Below are 18,049 nucleotides of genomic sequence, written 5' to 3' on the forward strand. Positions count from 1 at the left end.
TTGCAGTAAGGCCTTAACAGTCCTACCACTAGACAAGATACCTCTGATTTAATCCCGTCTCAGATGCAGATACATATGAACCTAAAGAACCGCCACTTTTTCGATCAAGGAGTTCCATGATTTCATGTCTGTAACAGTGAATAAGAAGCAGATTTTCACTGGTAATGTAAGAGAAACACTAGGAAAGATAATCAAAATAAGATAATTGATTTTCTTCTTTGATACAAAGGGCATTTCCAAGATACTTTAAACTTCAGCAACACAGTTCAGGTTCCTGGTAATCGCTCACATCTATAGAGGATATGCCCTCCTCATTGGCATTGCGCCAATGCATCTGGCCCTACTTAGGGCTGCTCAAAATGACTCATAACAGTAATCAAGATATCCAACCACATCTTTCCCATCCTGAGGAAGCTTCATCAGCTTCCCAACCCAGACAGAATACTCTTTAAGCCTGCCTTCATCACCTAAAAGGCAACCATCACTGGTACACATGCCTTCTTCACAGCAAAACTCTGCAACTCATAAGAGTCCTGCTTGTAACGTAGCTAGGCCATATCTAGGCTTGAGAGGAAACTGGTATTCAAGGAAAAACAGGAAACATGCCTTCTCTTGCTACATCCCTTCTTAGTGAAACACTAGTTCATGACCACACCAATGCTACCACAATTCAAGGAGGAACTTGACTGGACCTTGTAGTGCATAATTCAATTCTGGTTCAATCCCAGTCGGGGCTGCACTACAAACATGGTACAGAGACTGCTGTGGTCTCTTTGTGGGACGACATTTCACATCATTCTGACCAAGGCTATTTGTCCTTATTGGTCATGCTAAACATGTCTGTGACGTTTGAAACAGTGGAGCATTTGAGCCCTTCTTCCAAGGATGGCAGACACTATCAGCGTCCCTGCCACACGCTAAAATGGTTTCTTGGCTTTCTTTCAGAGAGAACTTAAATGGTGGAAATTGGACATCATGTCTAAGCCCTTCAGGGTTACTTGCTATGTTCCACAGGGCCCGTGTTTAATTGGCCCAAATATTTTCGAGCATGCCTGTTACACATTAGGCCGGCAGCGCCCAGTCAACTGTTACATTCACCCATGGGCTGCTTCCCACAATGGCAGGATATTTGGGGTTAGTGCTGTAACTCACTGGCTCATCAGGGTTGATGGATACACTACCCAGGCATATATGAGCGTTTTACAGAAATCAATCAACCTAACACAAAATAACTCAACATGCTAGTTGTGTCTTGAAGTAAGGGAAATATTTAAGTGCTTTTTAAAACACATCATTGTTAAAATGTGGCTCCGATTCTATAAGTGGCAAGTGGCAAATGTTGAGCATCTATCCACAAAAAAGAGCAAATGTGCTTTCCTCCTATAGAAAATTTAGCAAATTCAGGAAAAATCATAACTTAACTAATGAATTTCCTTGCAACTTAATCCTTCTGTGTAGGGTGGCACTCATGACAGGCATTGCTCTTCGACAATTACCTTTTTCCCTGTGTTGGTGCTTCTGGCATGGTCACTGACCTGTCCACAAGCACATAGGCTTGACTGCTACCTTTCAACTCCCTGAAAATGGATAATTAGCATTGCCCTGCCCACCTGAATAGCAATGAGCTGGCCCAGGATGCAGAGACCCTAGCCATTGCACACTGTAGTGGCTAGATGTTTGACTATGACGACTGACAGTTGAAACAATAAAGTTGCCAAAACACCACATAAAAATCACACTGAGTCTGAGACAGTAAGTGCCAGGGCTCATAAATAAGTGCCAGGGCTGAGCCCTGGCCCCCCTACAAATTAGGCATTGCACAGGGCTCTTCTCAGTCACCCCTAATTTTTTTCATTTACCTCCTATCTTTGATGTCCCCTATTCAGAACTTCCGATGACAACACTCAGGTTTTCTTAAAGGTTTCTGGCCTCCAGAAGACCTTTGAACAACTTCAGCTGTGTCTGTTATAGGTCAAACTATGGCTGATTAACAATAACCTCCAACTTAATCCCACAAAAAAACAGAGCCTATGCTCTTGGGACCAAAACACTTATTAAATGATCTGCCAAATCACCCCTTTCTCCCCTTTGTTGTTTGGCCTTCCTACTACCTTCACAATATGATCAATAACCTTGAAACCATCTGAGATCCAGAATTGAGGTTGATCTCTCAAATTGAGGTGGTTCAATCTTTTCTTTTCTGACTCTATTGAGGCATACCTTGCCTTACGTGCCTCATGAGCCCCATTCTACCGTGCTTGGGACATTTGTGAACTGTTGCCTCGATATGTGAATGGCATTGTATATAGGCCTCCCCTACTACTTTTGACCTCAGCTCTAGATCACCTAAAATCCATCTATTTGTCTTATTTTTCATGTACCTACATTTCACCCTACCTCTAACCTTAGACGACCTCTGCATTTGTTACCTGTATGCCATTGTATCACTTTCAATATACGTTGGGCCGCATTACAAGTATGGCGGTGTGAGAAAAAACAGTGGTAATGCAGTGATAACCACTGCATTACCATTGCATTGCCGCACCGCCGTATTACAACCGTACCGCCAAAAACCAGCAAAATCAGTTGAATTACCGAAATCCCCATGGAGTCCTATCGACTCTGAAAAATAGTGACGTACAATGCCTACTACCAATTGCAATCCCACGGTTAAATCGCAGGACCAAGTGGCAGTAACTGTAAATCCATTTGGCAGTGTTTCGGTGGATTTACCACCAAAATACTTCCAAACTTGTAATGAGGCCTGTTGTTTGTTTTTCAAATGTATTCATGGCTTAACACCACAGTACTTAAAAGATAAAATTCAGGTATATAAACCATCTCACCCTCTTAATTCAACTCAACTGCATCGTTTAATAACCCCCCATTATTTAACTCTGACGGTTTTCTGTTGCCTGACCCCAGTCTTCGTAATAATCTTCCAATCCAGCTTTGCTTTATGACCTCATCTTTAGCTTTTAGGAGAAACCGTATATTGTACCTAATCTAATTGCAGCAGTGTGACTTCTTCTTTAATCCATCTTCCGGTAAATCCTCTTCTTTCTGATGTCATCTGCACCCAGATTTAGTTATTTCTGCCCGGTTTAGTTGTGGGTTTACGTAGTTCAAATCAAATTACCCTCAAGACCTTACTTTTCAGTCAGTACCTAGGTGCCCCCTGGGCTCTTGCATTCCCACATCACAAAGCATCTCCAAAACAGGAACATCTCATGCCACATATTTTAACTTTTCCTCCTTACCACAAATGTTATCCTTAATGATCTGTACAGTGCTCCATTGCCCCCATGTAGGTTTGTGCTAAAGCTCTTTAAATACTGTAGAAATAAAATACAATAAACAGTATTTAAGATATTTTCAGTTTGGATACAATTATTTAAATTGGTAAGTTGCTTAAAACTCTTCCCATGCAGTTAGGCAGAGTATTTACTATTGGCCTCCCAGATTCTGGTGCCGCTTCTCCCATATATAGCCATCCCTTTGTTCTGCTCTCTAATGCACTAGCAAGTCATTGCGAGTTAAGGCTTGGGGAAAAGAAGCCAGCAATGTCAGAAGATTTGTGTAGTAATGTTCCATATGCACTGTAGCTTTCTTTTTGAGATTGGTACTACTCATGGGACACGCTCACATGCAAAGTAGTATGGAGAAACAGTGAACTCTGGAGAAGAGAAGTAACTTTCAGCAACTTATACTTTTCTTCCTTTACCTTTCTGGTTTACCCTCCTTAACTCTCTTTCATTTTGAATTTTCATCGTTTTGATTTTAGGTTGCCTCTTAATCTCTGTGTAGACCCTTGCATTGCTGTCCTCGCAGTCTGTTCTTGTGGTCTGTTGTATTTATCTTTCCTGTTTCTCACTTTTCCAACTAATTTTTCTTAATTTTAGCTGAGCAATACAACAGTTGATTTTTCTGTTTCTTACAGAAGTTACATTAAACTGCAATGATGAAAATATGCAAGCATGCCAAAATCAATCCAATCAGGTAGGTTGTGATTGGTGTACACTTATGTATTTGTATTAGTGATACTGAGAGGTTTGCCAGTGCTACAAAAGTTACCTAAATGGAGATGTATGAATGTAATCAAATTTTCAATCCTGTACCCCCTTCAGAAAATGAAGCATGAACTGTTTAACGTTCTACAGTGTTAGGTAGCACACAGTGGAGTATTCAGCAATGCAAGAGTGGGGCGGCGAGCTGTGAAAATGTACTGCAACTTTCAACCCAAATGCACATTGAAAACTTGATGCTAAAATGACACAATCGTCCCTGCCCCCATATGTTGACTTGCCGCTGTACTCTGTCCCTGCAACATTCCAACAAGAGTGGGACCTGGAGCTGTGTGCTCCTGCTCTGCATCTGGATCTGCCCCTTATTGGGCCTGCAGTGCAGTTAACGGCCTGGAGTGGGATACAGAGCGTTCTCCTGCAATGCCCCCCATTGTGCATGGAGGGTGCAGAGCAGGAGCATATGGCCACACTGCTGTCTGTATCCTCCTCCAGACCACTGTTCTACAGGCAACCAGGCCAAGCAGGAGCACACGGCACCACTGCTGTCCCGGAGAAGATGCCCAGAATAAAAGTCATGCCTCAGTGAGAAAGGGCTAAACTGGCTGCCCCAATTGCCAGATTAGTCAAGTAATAACACATACAATGCTTGGTTTATCATGGATACCCATTTAAAAAGTGGTAGTGCCATTATTGCACACCGCCTCTCACCCCCACACTGCCAAAATATGCACCTCTTCCAGTGCCAGCACAAACACACGCCCACCCCCACCCAGTAACACAACAGTCACCCACTACACATACATCATAAACAAACAGCATGGCATCAGGAATACCTAAACATAAACATGCACATAAAAAAAGGTTTTCTTACCTGTTCCAGTGCTGCTCCATCTTCGCCAGAACGAAGATCTGGCCTCCACAATGCAGCCTACCAGCTTCCGCCTCCTCTATGCAGACGGAAGCAGAAGAGCTTCCTGGTTTCCTGTCATGCGTAGTGGGTCCAGAGACTGACAGAAAGTAACGTTCTAGCTGCAGGGAGGCACATGCGCTGCAACTAGGACATAACCTTCTTAAGTCCTTGGGTGCATTCACTAGTCCTACTTCAGAAAGAAAATACCTGACTTCTTTCTGAAGTCAGACTAGTGAATGCACCCAGTAAAGAGCTTAAGGCAGAGCACAGCAGGAGTCCACCTAGATAAAGATTACTGGGGTGATTGGCAGGGGGTGTGGGAGCTGACCCATCAAATGTTGGGAGAGGTCCCACCTTCAGAGACTGTGGGAGGGGCAAACATATATGTGCAGGGCTATCTAACTTCTTTACACAATCTAATGAGACTATTCTGGTGATCGCTTCAGTGTTACAAACAGTTAACCCTTTCGTTCATGTCTGAAACCACACACTTAAAGACTGCTGTGAGAATGACCTGCCTCCTGTACCATCTGTGGGGGGTCAGAAATGAGAGACAGACACAAAGTTTTAGTTTTCCTAAAGTTTGCCATATTTATTAAAAGTAAAGAGGGGTGAGATAAATGCCTATCTTTCCCTATCCTAACAAGAATGTTCCTACATAGAAAAGTTAAACTAAAGAAAGATGACATTGTATCCAAATGTATCTGACCCTGACCTAACATATATAACCAAAGCATATAAGGTATATGTATCTGGTTTCAGTTCAACAAAACTGTGCGAAAGTTAAAACTTTTAATTATCACAAAACACTCTCCTTGTGACCAGGCTTTGGTTCCCTTCCCCTGGATCAATTCAGAAAGACCTTTGAAAAAGTTCTAGCTCAGCAAAGTTCTATTCAGTTCAATGAAACATTTATTTTCCATCCAGTCCGTCCTTCAAGTTGGTAAAGTAAATATCTCTTTCACAAAGCACTTGTTCAAAACCAAAGCAACTGTTTCTTCCACATTTGCAATTATTCTTCTGATGACATAGTTTTGTCAGGACAGCACAGCAAATGTCTCTTTTTATATAACCGTTTGTCAGGATGATAAAGCTAATAGTTTATTTCCACAACTATTTTTACCACAACCACACTTCTTCATAGCAACTGTTTCTTTCCTGGTCCACTTGCCTGCCAGGACTAACTACAACTGGCCCTTTCCTGGTTTACTCGCCTGGCAGAAAGAGAAACGCCTACAACTATAAATGGTCTTTTCTGATAGTAGCAATATTTGTTCCAAGATTCTCCACACCAATATCCCATGTGCGGAGGGTTGCACAATGTTTGCCTGTCTTTTTAGTCTGTTGACTGTTGGCACGGTGGATTACAGGTTTCCCCACGCTGATATCTCATGAAAGGAGAATTGCACCCGTTTTGTCCTTTTATTCTACTTGTTCAGTATTCAAATGTGTCTTTTGTTGTTTATTGTTCTGCTCGGAGCACACCCAGGTTACCACTTTCTTTAGGCCAACTCACCGGCTTCCTTCAGCATCTCCACATCACTTCCTGGATGCTGCATCCAGCCCTCTGTAGTACGGCAATATCGCTGACAGCTCTCCTATGACTGCTGCTGACTGCACAGCCCTTCTCTGGAGCTCTGCAGGCCTGGTCGGGTCTCTGCGTCCTCCCGCACAACTGACGGACTCACATCGGGTCGGGAACAAGTCTCCCGAACAGCTGGGCTTCTCTCCCCACTGCCGTCCATGACTATGCTTCCTGCTGCGCATACTCTGCAAGACTGCATGCCTTTTCTTCCCGCTTTGGCTTCTGCTGGCGCTCAAACTTCTTCTTCAGCTCTAACGGCTTTGGCCTCGCTCCACACTGCTTCTGCCTCTACTACCTCTCTCACCTGTGGATGATTCCCACATTTAAATGTTCAGCTTAGGTGATTTGAAGTGAAACAACTAGACCGCACAGTCTCCTTAGTAGCACCATTGATCATCATCAACCTTTTGTTCCTCTTCGTCCCAGTAACATAGGCATTGTGGATCTTGAAGTCCATAGTGGTTTTAGGTTCTCCATGTCTATTTAGTTCTGATTGATTGGTGAATGGAAAATTATCAGAGTTAGGAGATGTTATGTGAATGACATGTGCTTTGACACTGGGGTTAAGACTTCTTACAAAGACAGAATCATGATAGAGGATGCCACATTTGATTTATGAATTCCCACGGTACAAAGGGTATTCTGTTTAGATGACTTTTCATAGAATGTTCTTTGGGTTTTCTCATAGGCAGCCTGCCATTAGATATCCCCAACAGAAGAGGAACAAAAGGAGTCACCAGTTTACCCATCTACTACCATGTGATTCTCCCTCATTTATTTTATTGGTAATATCTCGAGCCTGGCCCGTAGGCAGCGCAGCGCTTTATAGACTTCAGGAGAAGCCAGAGGCTAGTGTCAAGCTAGCGTTTTTAATAGTAACGGAGTACTGTGGGGGATTGTCTGGGTTTCATTCCTGGGGAAGGAAGCGATGAAAGAGCCATGTCTTTGCAGAGGAGCAGACATACACATCCGCAGGAGATCCTACACCCCTACCTCCCCTGTATTGGAACCATGAGACTGTGCCCTGTCTAACCAATACAGTGGCGAGTATATTGAAGACGGTATCCATTAAGACGACCATATTGACTGTACCTTCAAGTTGATGACAGCCTACAGGAGGAACTCCCTGAAGGTATATGAGAAAGAGCTAAGAAAGTGGACTGATGACATCATAAGAAAGAGTGCACGACGTCATGAAATACTTAATGAACATGATGTATGGATCCTAGAGGAGAAATGACAAAGTAAAGAATCAAGTGAACCTTAATGTGTAAAAGAACAAGATTACGTGGTAAAAGGTGCTGCAGAAATCAGAAGTATGAATAATGTACATACACTGAAACGCGAGATAAATCAAATCATATAGGCTAGCTATAAGTAGTAAATAGAATGCAGGCGGAGCCACCATTGTACAGAAACTGGACATTGATATTATGAAATAATAAGCCAAAGAATCATGGAGAGAAAATGGAAAGCTGTGTCGCAGTAGAACAGCAGGTTATTGGAGCTGTGTTGGGAGGCTGTCTGGCCTGATGTCAAGAACTAAGATGTCGAGGTCCACTATCTACACTGAAGAGGAACGTGTGCGCGGAGGATGAATCCTCTCACGTTAAGTTGCAAGAAAGAACACAAAGGATGCTAAGTCTTAATTCATTTAAAACATTTAAAAGCTTGCATAATGAACAGAATCATGGTCTCTTGTCACTTGAGTCAAGGCTGGAAATAGGGGTCGAACTTGGAGTTCCAGACATGATAGCGAGTGCCCTCACTCCAGTTGCATTCCCAGGACAAGAATACCCTGCAAGGCCAAATACAAAGTGAATGTCATGGCAGAAGGCATGTGTGATGAGAGATGTTGGGCTAATTTGGTAGTAGGGCAGCCTCATGTTTGGGTTTCGCCATATGTGCTGCTAATTGAACCAAATTTTACAGACATTTCACAAGCATGCCAAACCAATTGTTGTAGTCTGTATAACGATGGACCTTATAGTTTACAAACCAATGAAACTCTGTTTAACTGATTTTTCTTAAATGACACTTATGAAGAGGTAGGCAGAAGTTGTCCATCTGATTTCGGACAGCCAATAACAAACCTAGCTCCTATATGATTGTATATCTAGATGGGTCTCTTAACCAATCTCAATCCTTAATAGGTTTTTCACCATTGCCACGTAGCATGATGTCATTTTTGGACAATCGGGCATCCTCTGACATTAGCTGGAAGATCGTGGAGTTTCCTGTGGAGAGCGACCAATAGAAATAAACTTCGAGACAGTGTGCAGGTCCCTCTTTGAAGAAATCCCTGTTCGGTTTCCACAGGCACTCCGTGGTTGGAAGCCAAAGCGATCGGACGAGGAGTCGATATCGAAGGCCTCCAGTTGATTAAACAGAAGTCAGTAGACTAAGGGAAATAGCAATATAAAGGGGCGTTATTGTGTATTTTATGAATATAAGGCGGTAACGCAAAATTTTGTGTGGATAATGGAACGCCTTGGTCCTATTTCAAGGGAGATCGAAGAGAGAGAGAATGCACATGGTTAGGTCAGTGGAAGGTGACGTCTTAAACTCTGTACTTTATAATTTAATTGCAGGCGAAGAAAGAATACCTCTTACTTTAAATGATCATAGGGAACAGAGAAGGTGATCACAGGGGTTGTTAATGTATATTGTGTTATTATTGTGATTATTATTAGATGCATGAAGTTCTGCAAAGTGATAAATTGTGAAAGTTGGAAATGAAGTTGGTTTCAGTTATAGTATAGTAAGCGATTGGCGCCAGTCCGAAGACAGATAGGTTGTTGAGACAAAAGAGGATTGAGCTGCGATATTTATTGTTTTTGAGATTAAAAGAATTGAGCAATAAGATTTGAGATAAGTAGAGATAAAATATAACAAGGTAATGATCTGGTAAGTATCGACAGTTAATTGTGACTTATCATTATGGAGGACACTCCTTGTATGCACCTTAGTAAAACATTACCACGACATTCGCCCAAGGTCAAACAGTACAGTGCAGAAGGGGCAACGGGCACAGTTGATAAAATGTCCATGCCATGGCCACAAGGGGGATCATTGTCAAAGGCAGTATGACAACAAATGACCACGTATGTGCATGCCGCATACACGGGAAAGAAATTAGAGAAAAGACTTGCAGTCTTAGAACTCTGGAAAATGTATCAAGAGGAGAAAGAGGACCAACCACAGGAAAAGTGGATGGTTAATCAGCATAAAGTGAAGGGCATTGAGCACTCAACCCCTCTTACTCTGTCTGAAACTAAGAATGTAGATGCAAAAGAGACAAGATTTTATCCTTTAAAAGAATTAAAAGCAGCCGCGGGGTATAGTAACCCGACATATGCACCACCCGCTTATATGTTATGTTATTTTGCTTGTACCGCGCCAAAGCCCATAGGCATCCAGGCGCCGAGCGACAGGTAGGAGAGCATTAAGACTAGCAGTGTTTATTCTAAATAAAAAGGTGGGTTTTCAGTTGCTTCCGAAAAGCAGGTGGGTCCTCGATTTTGTGCAGCTGTAAAGGCATGGCATTTCATGCCTTGGCTCCCTGTATATGGAAAGCCCAGCCGAGGCCACAAGCTCGTTTTACCTGATCCAAAACCATTTGGGAACCCTCTGCTGACCTTAGGTTCCTTTTTGGCAGGTACATGTTTATTTTATCTTTCAGATAGGTGGGTGCATTGCCAAATATGCATTGATGGCATGTGGTCAGCAATTTGAACTGAATTTAACTGAATTATACTAGCAATAAAAGTCCAGAACAGAGCAAAAAAAAGGGAGACGCATGTAAGTTTATAGGAGATTAAGAGTAACAAGGCGAGGGATCGAATGTATCAACAGATATAGCCAGAGAAATTAGGAGATGGATAGGAGAAAAGGATAGGACTGATGAGGTAATGCTTGTACAGAATGAATGGATAGTAGAACAGATATTACACAAGTTAGATGGAAAAAGCATCAAGGAAGTTAGATAAAAGAAAGACAAAGACGAGCAAGAAAAGAAGGATAGGGAATGAGAAAATGGTTGAGGGAGGATGAGCAAGGAAGGAAAAGCAGGGAACGACGGGAAAAGAAAATTAGAGCAGATCAAGAGAAAGATGAAAAGCTGGCAGAGGAACAAAGAAAGAAATAGAAGAAAGGGTTAGAAGTTAAGTAAACAGAGAAGAAGCAGAAGCACAAAGAGTGAAGGAAAAAAGATTACAGAGAAGAGGAAGAACGAAGGGAAGAAGAAGAACGAAGAGAAGAAATAAGAAGGGAAGCAAGAAGAAGAGAGGGTAAGAAGGAATGCGAGAAAGCGGAGGGAAGTGGAAGAAGAAATAAAACAGAATAGAAGGCGGTGATATCTTGATCCCAGTCACATTCTTAAAGAACATATAAGATCAAGTGATGAAATACAGGGACAATGGGAAACGGTAAGCAAAGTTTTCCCAATGAGAGAAATGACTCAAGAAATACCTAAGTAGCACATAAAGAAGAAAGATATGATGCAGAAAGTATTGGAGAGAGGATTGAAAAGATATATCAGTAAATAAGGCAGAACAGCAAGTATAGGACTCAAGGGAGTGGCAGACTATCCCTGATACCAAAACCATGGGATGAGGAGGAAAACATGTTTAGTGATGAACGAAGAGCATTGTCTTTGAGCAGATTAAATTTAGATAGGGATGAGGAGGATGATAGTTACACCAGTTGGTGTGGAGCAATGTCAGATGAAGAAAGGAAGTCAGGTTGTGCGATAGGAGGTAAAGCCAAAACCTGGATAAGGAGGTAAGATGGTCAGATCTGTAACACCCTAAAGGAAGAACACCATATGCTACACCATATCCCGAACTTCCCCAAAGACGATTGAGTAATGTCACCTTATGTGAGTATGTTAAGGTTGTTACCAGCACGAAGATAGGGATGATTACCCCTGCATTAGGTCATTGAATAATGGGGTCCAATAATGAGATGGGGTTCTCACAGTTCCCCTTGCTAGAGAAGGGGGAGCAGGACTGCAATATATTCCATGGCATCAGATGGATAAGGATAGCTTAAACTGCACGTTACCTAGTTTGACTTCTGGGGCTGGGAAGTGGATATACGAATTAGAGAAGATGATAGGGGGAAATACTTTGGCCATAGGCGACATAATAGGTCTTTTGGCAGTGATTCTTGGAGAGAGAGCTGACAGCATTTGGAGATGGGCGGGATATGTGGGTGTGACAGCACAAAACACAGCACATGATGGAGCACCATTTAATTATTGTAGAGCGGATATTTGGAGGACTCTCAGGGTCCAGCATCCTGATACATCAGATAGGGGTGCAAATCTGACACGTAAAATGAAAGAAGATGAATACCCTATTGCTTCTATTCAGGATATTCAAGAGAAATGGCAGCTTGAGACCCGTGAGCCTTGGGGAAAAAACAGTGGCACTATTCTATCATATTTTGTGTCAGGGATTGCCAGAACAAGTACCGAGACCAATGAAAAAATAAATAGGAATGGAAGCGAAGCTGTGGGTTAAGCTACAGTTGACTATTGTGCATCATTGTCGATTATTACAAGAGAAGAATACAAAGAAAGATGAGAACAGAAAGATTGAGGAAGCCAAGTTAGTTCAGAAGAAATTGACAACATTTCTTATAGAAGGGGCAGTATTGACAAGTGGAGAAGGAGTAGGAACGCAAGAAATAACGGGTGCATCACATGTGACTAATATACACCCAGTCGATCAAAGTAGGTATGGGTTGTGGCTGCGAGGAAGGGGTTCCGTAGGATTTAGAGGAAGAGGAGGTGGATTTCAGAACACCCAAGGTGGATTTCAAAATGCCCAGGGTGGAAGTCAGAATACTCAGGGAGGATATAATAGTGGGTTTGCCAGAGGGCCACCCCCAGTGTGTTGAAATTTTGGGATAACAAGGCATATTGCGCATGTATGTAGAAGCTGAGGAAGCATGCAACAGAATGGACAAAATTCAAGAGGGGGGCCAGGTCATCCACCACCATACAGCACACAAACACATGAAGGCTATACCCATGATCACACATCCTATCAGAAACAGGCGCCGCAAGCACATCAGGCACATTAGCAGGGGTCAGTGCAAATGCACCCACTGCAAGGGCAATCGCAACAAGCACCTATGCAGACACAACAGAACGCAAACATAGGGCAAATACTAACACCTGGTAGGAGGGATTCCTTTTATGGGACAGAAATGAATTTGTACCCTCAATAGGACAGCTCACAGGGTGACGTGATGTGTTCAGTACTTTCAGTAACACCAGACCCCCAAGAGGAACCAAGGGTCGAGGTGATGATAGGAAGAAAATCTTTTTCTTTTCTTGTAGACACGGGAGCGACTCGCTCTTATATAAGGGAGGGAAAATACCAAATGTCAGGTATTGCCATGAATGCTCAAGGATTCTCTGGAGCTAAGAATGTAGTTCCTTTTACTGATAAATTACCTGCTTCTATAAGGGAATGTGACCTGTCTATCCCCTTGTTATGTTTTCAACAAACGCCAGTTAACATTCTAGGTAGAGATTTCATGACATAACTTAACATGACGATTTCATTCACTGATTAAGGAATAGTGTGCTCCACTCCAGGAATACACTATTTAAATGTAGAAGAGTTTATACTGGTATTTACAGGACAAGTGGCTCTACAAGGAGTTCCGGTAGATACAGAAGTCTTCATGTATTAGGTGAGCATTTTATTAACATGGCTTCCTAGATTAGTAGGGAAAATTGTGAGTATACCTGATGAACTTTTATTTAGGCCACAAGTACCTTTGGATGGGGTAGAAGGGCAGACTATTCCTATAGAACTGGAAGTAGCTATAGAACAAGGGTAAATAGCGATGCTTGAAGGAGTAGATGATGAAGGCAGAGCATTGAGAACAGTGATAGCTCTTGAGGAGGGCTACACATTGACTGACATAACAGATGAAGATATGTTCAGAGATGAACGTATAGCTGCAGAGGTAGTGTTTTTATAGGCATTACATGTTGGATAAAGATTGAGAAAAGGGAGGTGCCACTGATGCAGCAAAGATCAGCGTTCTTTCATGGAGACATAGAAAAGGTGCCAAGTGTCCTTTGGACTATGGGCCCATATGACGTAGGCCTATTGAAGGGAATAGGGGAGGTTAAAACAAACTAAAGCCAGGAGCAATTTTACCCCCCAGCAAAACAGTTGCCCATGTCTCGAGAAGCTGATGAAGGCATATTTAAGACTATTTCAGCGTTGATGAATCAGGGTATCTTAGTGTCATTGGAGTCCCCGTGCAATACTACAGTGTATCCGATTAAAAAATCTAAATGGGGGTCGTAGAGGTTTATCCAGGACTTGCGCCCTCTTAATCAGATTGTAGAAGCAGAGTATCCATTAGGTTCGAATCCTGCAACAATATTGTGTAGCATCGCAGTTGAAGCTAAGTACTTCACAGTGATCGATTTGAAAAACGCTTTTTTTCCATCCCATTGGCGAAAAAATCACAACACCTTACTTCTTTTACATTCAGACAAGCGAGACTAAAACATACTCGATTGCCTCAAGGGTACTGCAAGTCACTGTTGATCTTTAATAGGGTCCTACAGATGGATTTAGTTAATATTGAGCTCAAGTGTATGGTAATTTAGTACTTAGATGACATATTGATCTGTAGTGAAACAGGATGAATTTAGGCAGGACTCTGTTCAGGTAATGACTATATTGGCAAACAAAGGATACAAAGTAGATAAGGAGAAATTATAGTATGGCCAGGGAGAGGTGTTATACATAGGCCAGTTAATTTCACATGAAGGAAAGAAAGTGACACCTGAGAGAGCTGAGGCTATCATGAAGACACCAAAGCCAAATAGAGTGAGGCAAAGGCATAAATTTCTGGGCTTATGCAATTATTGCAGGGCCTGGGTGTAAGACAGGTACAGCACATACACAAAACTGCTTTTGCAAGCACTTAAGAAAGCGCATGTTGGTAAGGAAAAGGTAGAAGGGACTGAAGAAATGGAGGAAGGATTTGAGGAATTAAAAAGAGCAATTTATGCAGCTCCAGTTTTGGGAATCCCCAATTATACTGAATAATTGTATTTGTTTTCACATATTAATGGGTCAGTAATGACAGCAGTACTTACACAAAGAACAACACTAGGTTATAAACCTTTGGCGAATTACAGCGGGATTTTAGATCCACCCATGCGAACAATCTTTCACTGCTGCCGCATTTGCGATTGAGAATTCTACAAGTATTACATTGGGCTGTGCAATGACACTATATGTGGGGCACGCCTTATTTGCTATTTTAGAGATACCCAAAAGTACATTGACAACACAAAGAGCCTCTGAAGTCATGATTTCAAATCCAGCATTTAAAATTGTGAGGTGTAAAATAGTGAACCTAGCCACGTTTGTAGCTGAACCTATAGAAGAAGGTGATCATTCACACAATTGCGCTAATTATGTTGAATTTTATGACGATATATCCTGTGTGAAAGAAAATGCTTTAGCCGGTGGGGAGATTCTCTTTATTGATGGTTCTTCAAAAACAGACCAAACTAGTGGGGAGAGGCATTCAACATCTGCAGTTGTAAGACACAGATTAAATGGTGAATTTGAGGTAGTGGCAAGCACAAGACTGCTGTCCCATTTTTCAGCACAGGCAGCATAATTGGTAGCGCTTATTGTTGTGCTCATGAAACACAAGGATCAGGAAATTGCTGTGTACAGTGACTCTGCCTATCTGACGTCAACCATGCACGCAGGGCTGTCACGCTGGAAAGGCAGGGTTATCTCCGTGCAGAAGGCACGCCACTGCAATATGCGTCTTTATTGGACAGGCTAATTACGGCACTAAAACTCTCAGTAGCCATATCGGTCGTAAAATGTGCAGTGCATACGAAACAAACAGACTTTGGGCCTGATCACGACCTCGGCGGTAACGCTAATGCTATTAGCGCGGGGGCTTTTAGCGCGACCGCCATAGCCCCCGGCGCTAATAGCGCGGGATCACGAGTTGGGCGGACTTGGAAGTCCCCATTCCCCATTGAGCCCATTCGGGAATGCCCCATTCCCCATTGGGCTCAATGGGGAAAATTCACGCTCTTACCGCCAGCGGATTTCCCGCCGGCGGTAATAGCGCAAATTTTCGGCAGATTTCCCCCAACCAAGAGCTGGGGAGAAATCCGCCAAAGCCCTGATTCGGCGGACCCTTAAATCCGGCGGTAATAGCGCTATTGCCGGATTTAAGGGTTACCGCCAAGGTCGTGATGAGGCCCTTTATCTCTTGTGGAAATGAAGCAGCAAAGTTCGAAGCCAAAAGAATTGCGCATTCCTCAGAAATTTCAAGTTTCAAAACTGAAAATATTAAAGAAGTATTCAGTAGAAGCATGCTGGTACGGGAGGGATTTAATATGCTGTCAATTATGCAACTAATAGAGATACAGGGTAGAGCCCCACAAGAAGAGCAGGAGCAATGGAGACTTAGAGGATGTTCATTATCCTCCACGGAAGCACTATGGAGACAGTAAAGCACTGGAAATCCAGTGATACCAGCAGCATCATTGAAAGTCGCACTTGAGCAGCTGCATTACCACGCGCATATAACCCGAGAAAGTCTTGCTGCCACATTGCAGAGGACTGGTTTGTTCCCAATTTATTGGAACCCATTGCACAGTTCATTGTGAATTGCATCGTGTGTCTGAAGTTTATAGCTGGGCATACACTAAGAACAATCAGAGGAGTAAAATCCAGCCAAAATGGCCCATTTCAGCATTTACATACCAACTACGTCGATATGCTGCAGATATGTAATGGCTATAGGTATCTATTAGTGGTGGTGTGTCCCTTTTCTCGATGGATCAAAGCCGGTCTTTGTACACAACCTGATGCCACATGCACAGCGAAATTCCTTGTTTGCAAGGTATTTTCAAGATGGGGTGTGAGCGAAGTATTAAGGTCCAATAATGGGACACACTTTGTCAATGAGCTGTTTGAACAAATACGGCTTTTATTTAGCATCAAGCATATGTTTTCTTCTGCTTATCACCCACAAGCAAACAGGTATGTGAAAGGCTCAATGGCCTCCTAAAGCAAAGAATAGCAAAAATTAGATTAACTTTGAAAAAAGGATGGCTATATTGCCTACCCCTAGCTTTGTATGCCCATTGAAATCAGCCAGGTTCGGATCATCACCTTATGCCCTATGAACTAGTAACAGGGCGATGCATGAAGACGCCCCTTACGCCCCCATCTAGAGTCAGGAGTGATACCCAGAGTGTAGTGCAGACTAGAGGTGATGAGGTGCACGATTATTTGACATGTATGACTACCAGTGTTTCTTTAATTTTAGATCAAGTCAAGCATCGAAGCATCGGAGGGAGGGGTTGAGGAACACAGGAGAGGACGGCCCAGTAACTCATCCAAGTGAATTATTGCCACCACCAAAGTTGTATGCTGGAGTTCCAGTGCTTATCAAATTTTCACCCGTAGATGGCATGAGCCAAGGTTTAATGGACCTTTTCCAGTAGGGGAAGTTTCTCCTACTGCAGTTACGGTTGCTAGAAGAGCTTGGTTACATTTGGGCGATGTAAAGATCTACAAAAGCGAGACCCTCCCTCTAGTACCTGCTCACTGGGAAGCAAGACAAGAAGAATTGTCACGTGTGCAGACTCGTTCGATGACCAGGAAGGCGGACGATAAAACAGTGTGTGATTAAAAACATTTCTTTTGGACTGGAATTTATTGGACACTCCTTAAAAATATTAGCAGGAAGTGTATGGAGTTGCAGAGAATTCCAGAGCTTAAATGTACTTTTTTTGAGATTCTTTGAAAAAGTAAAAAAGCATATCAGCACCATGCCCAAGCACCAATTAATTCTTAAAAATTGGAAGAAAGCTCAATACCCAGATTCACTTTTGGGAAGATATCTATTTTAAGAAAACGATATGACACCAACCAAAAGTGACACACATAGGTTTGTGGTAGCATTTTTTGTGTTTATACTCCAGTCAATCCCTGCCGTCATTAGGAGAGATGACAATATTCTCACTTTTCTCCATGATCCAAAGAACGGCCCAGTTATATGAAGGCTTTTGACTGCAATAGTTGAGCAAATTGTGCAACTGTGAATGTGATTGGAGTAATTGCATTAAACATGACTCAGGAGGAAGAAAAGGCAGTTGCATGAAGACTAGCAATTCAAAGAAAAATGGTGTTGCACACAAAATGTTTTTCTAGACTCTTAGGCCTGTTGTACATATGCATGTGCTTTCTCTTTTTCTTTCTGTATCTTACATTTCAAAGTCTTTATGATTCTTATGGTTCAACTGAATGCATGACACATGTGATCTTTCCCAGTATAAGTACAAATGATGATAATTTCTTTAACCTATTTGGGAATGTCAGACGACATAACAGGGATGCAGAAGAAGATAGCCAGGGGATACATATCTATCTTGATAATTCAGCTCAGCTGGGGAATAATATCATGTACCAACATATCAAAAAGGTGAGGGAGAGAGAAATT

General features: G+C 42.4%; 1 protein-coding gene across 1 annotated transcript in view; it reads left to right on the plus strand.

Moving 5' to 3' along the window:
• Positions 1–18,049, plus strand: part of LOC138447678 (adhesion G protein-coupled receptor E3-like) — a 1,605,711-nt gene that overhangs the window by 645,321 nt on the left and 942,341 nt on the right. The window contains exon 9 of the mRNA XM_069603942.1: positions 3,941–3,999. Within this exon, the coding sequence (XP_069460043.1) occupies positions 3,941–3,999 (59 nt within the window). The remainder of the gene's footprint in view (positions 1–3,940; positions 4,000–18,049) is intronic.

This window comes from Ambystoma mexicanum, chromosome 3q (assembly GCF_040938575.1).
Source record: "Ambystoma mexicanum isolate Mex_15411 chromosome 3q, UKY_AmexF1_1, whole genome shotgun sequence".
In the NCBI taxonomy this organism is placed as follows: Eukaryota; Metazoa; Chordata; class Amphibia; order Caudata; family Ambystomatidae; genus Ambystoma; species Ambystoma mexicanum.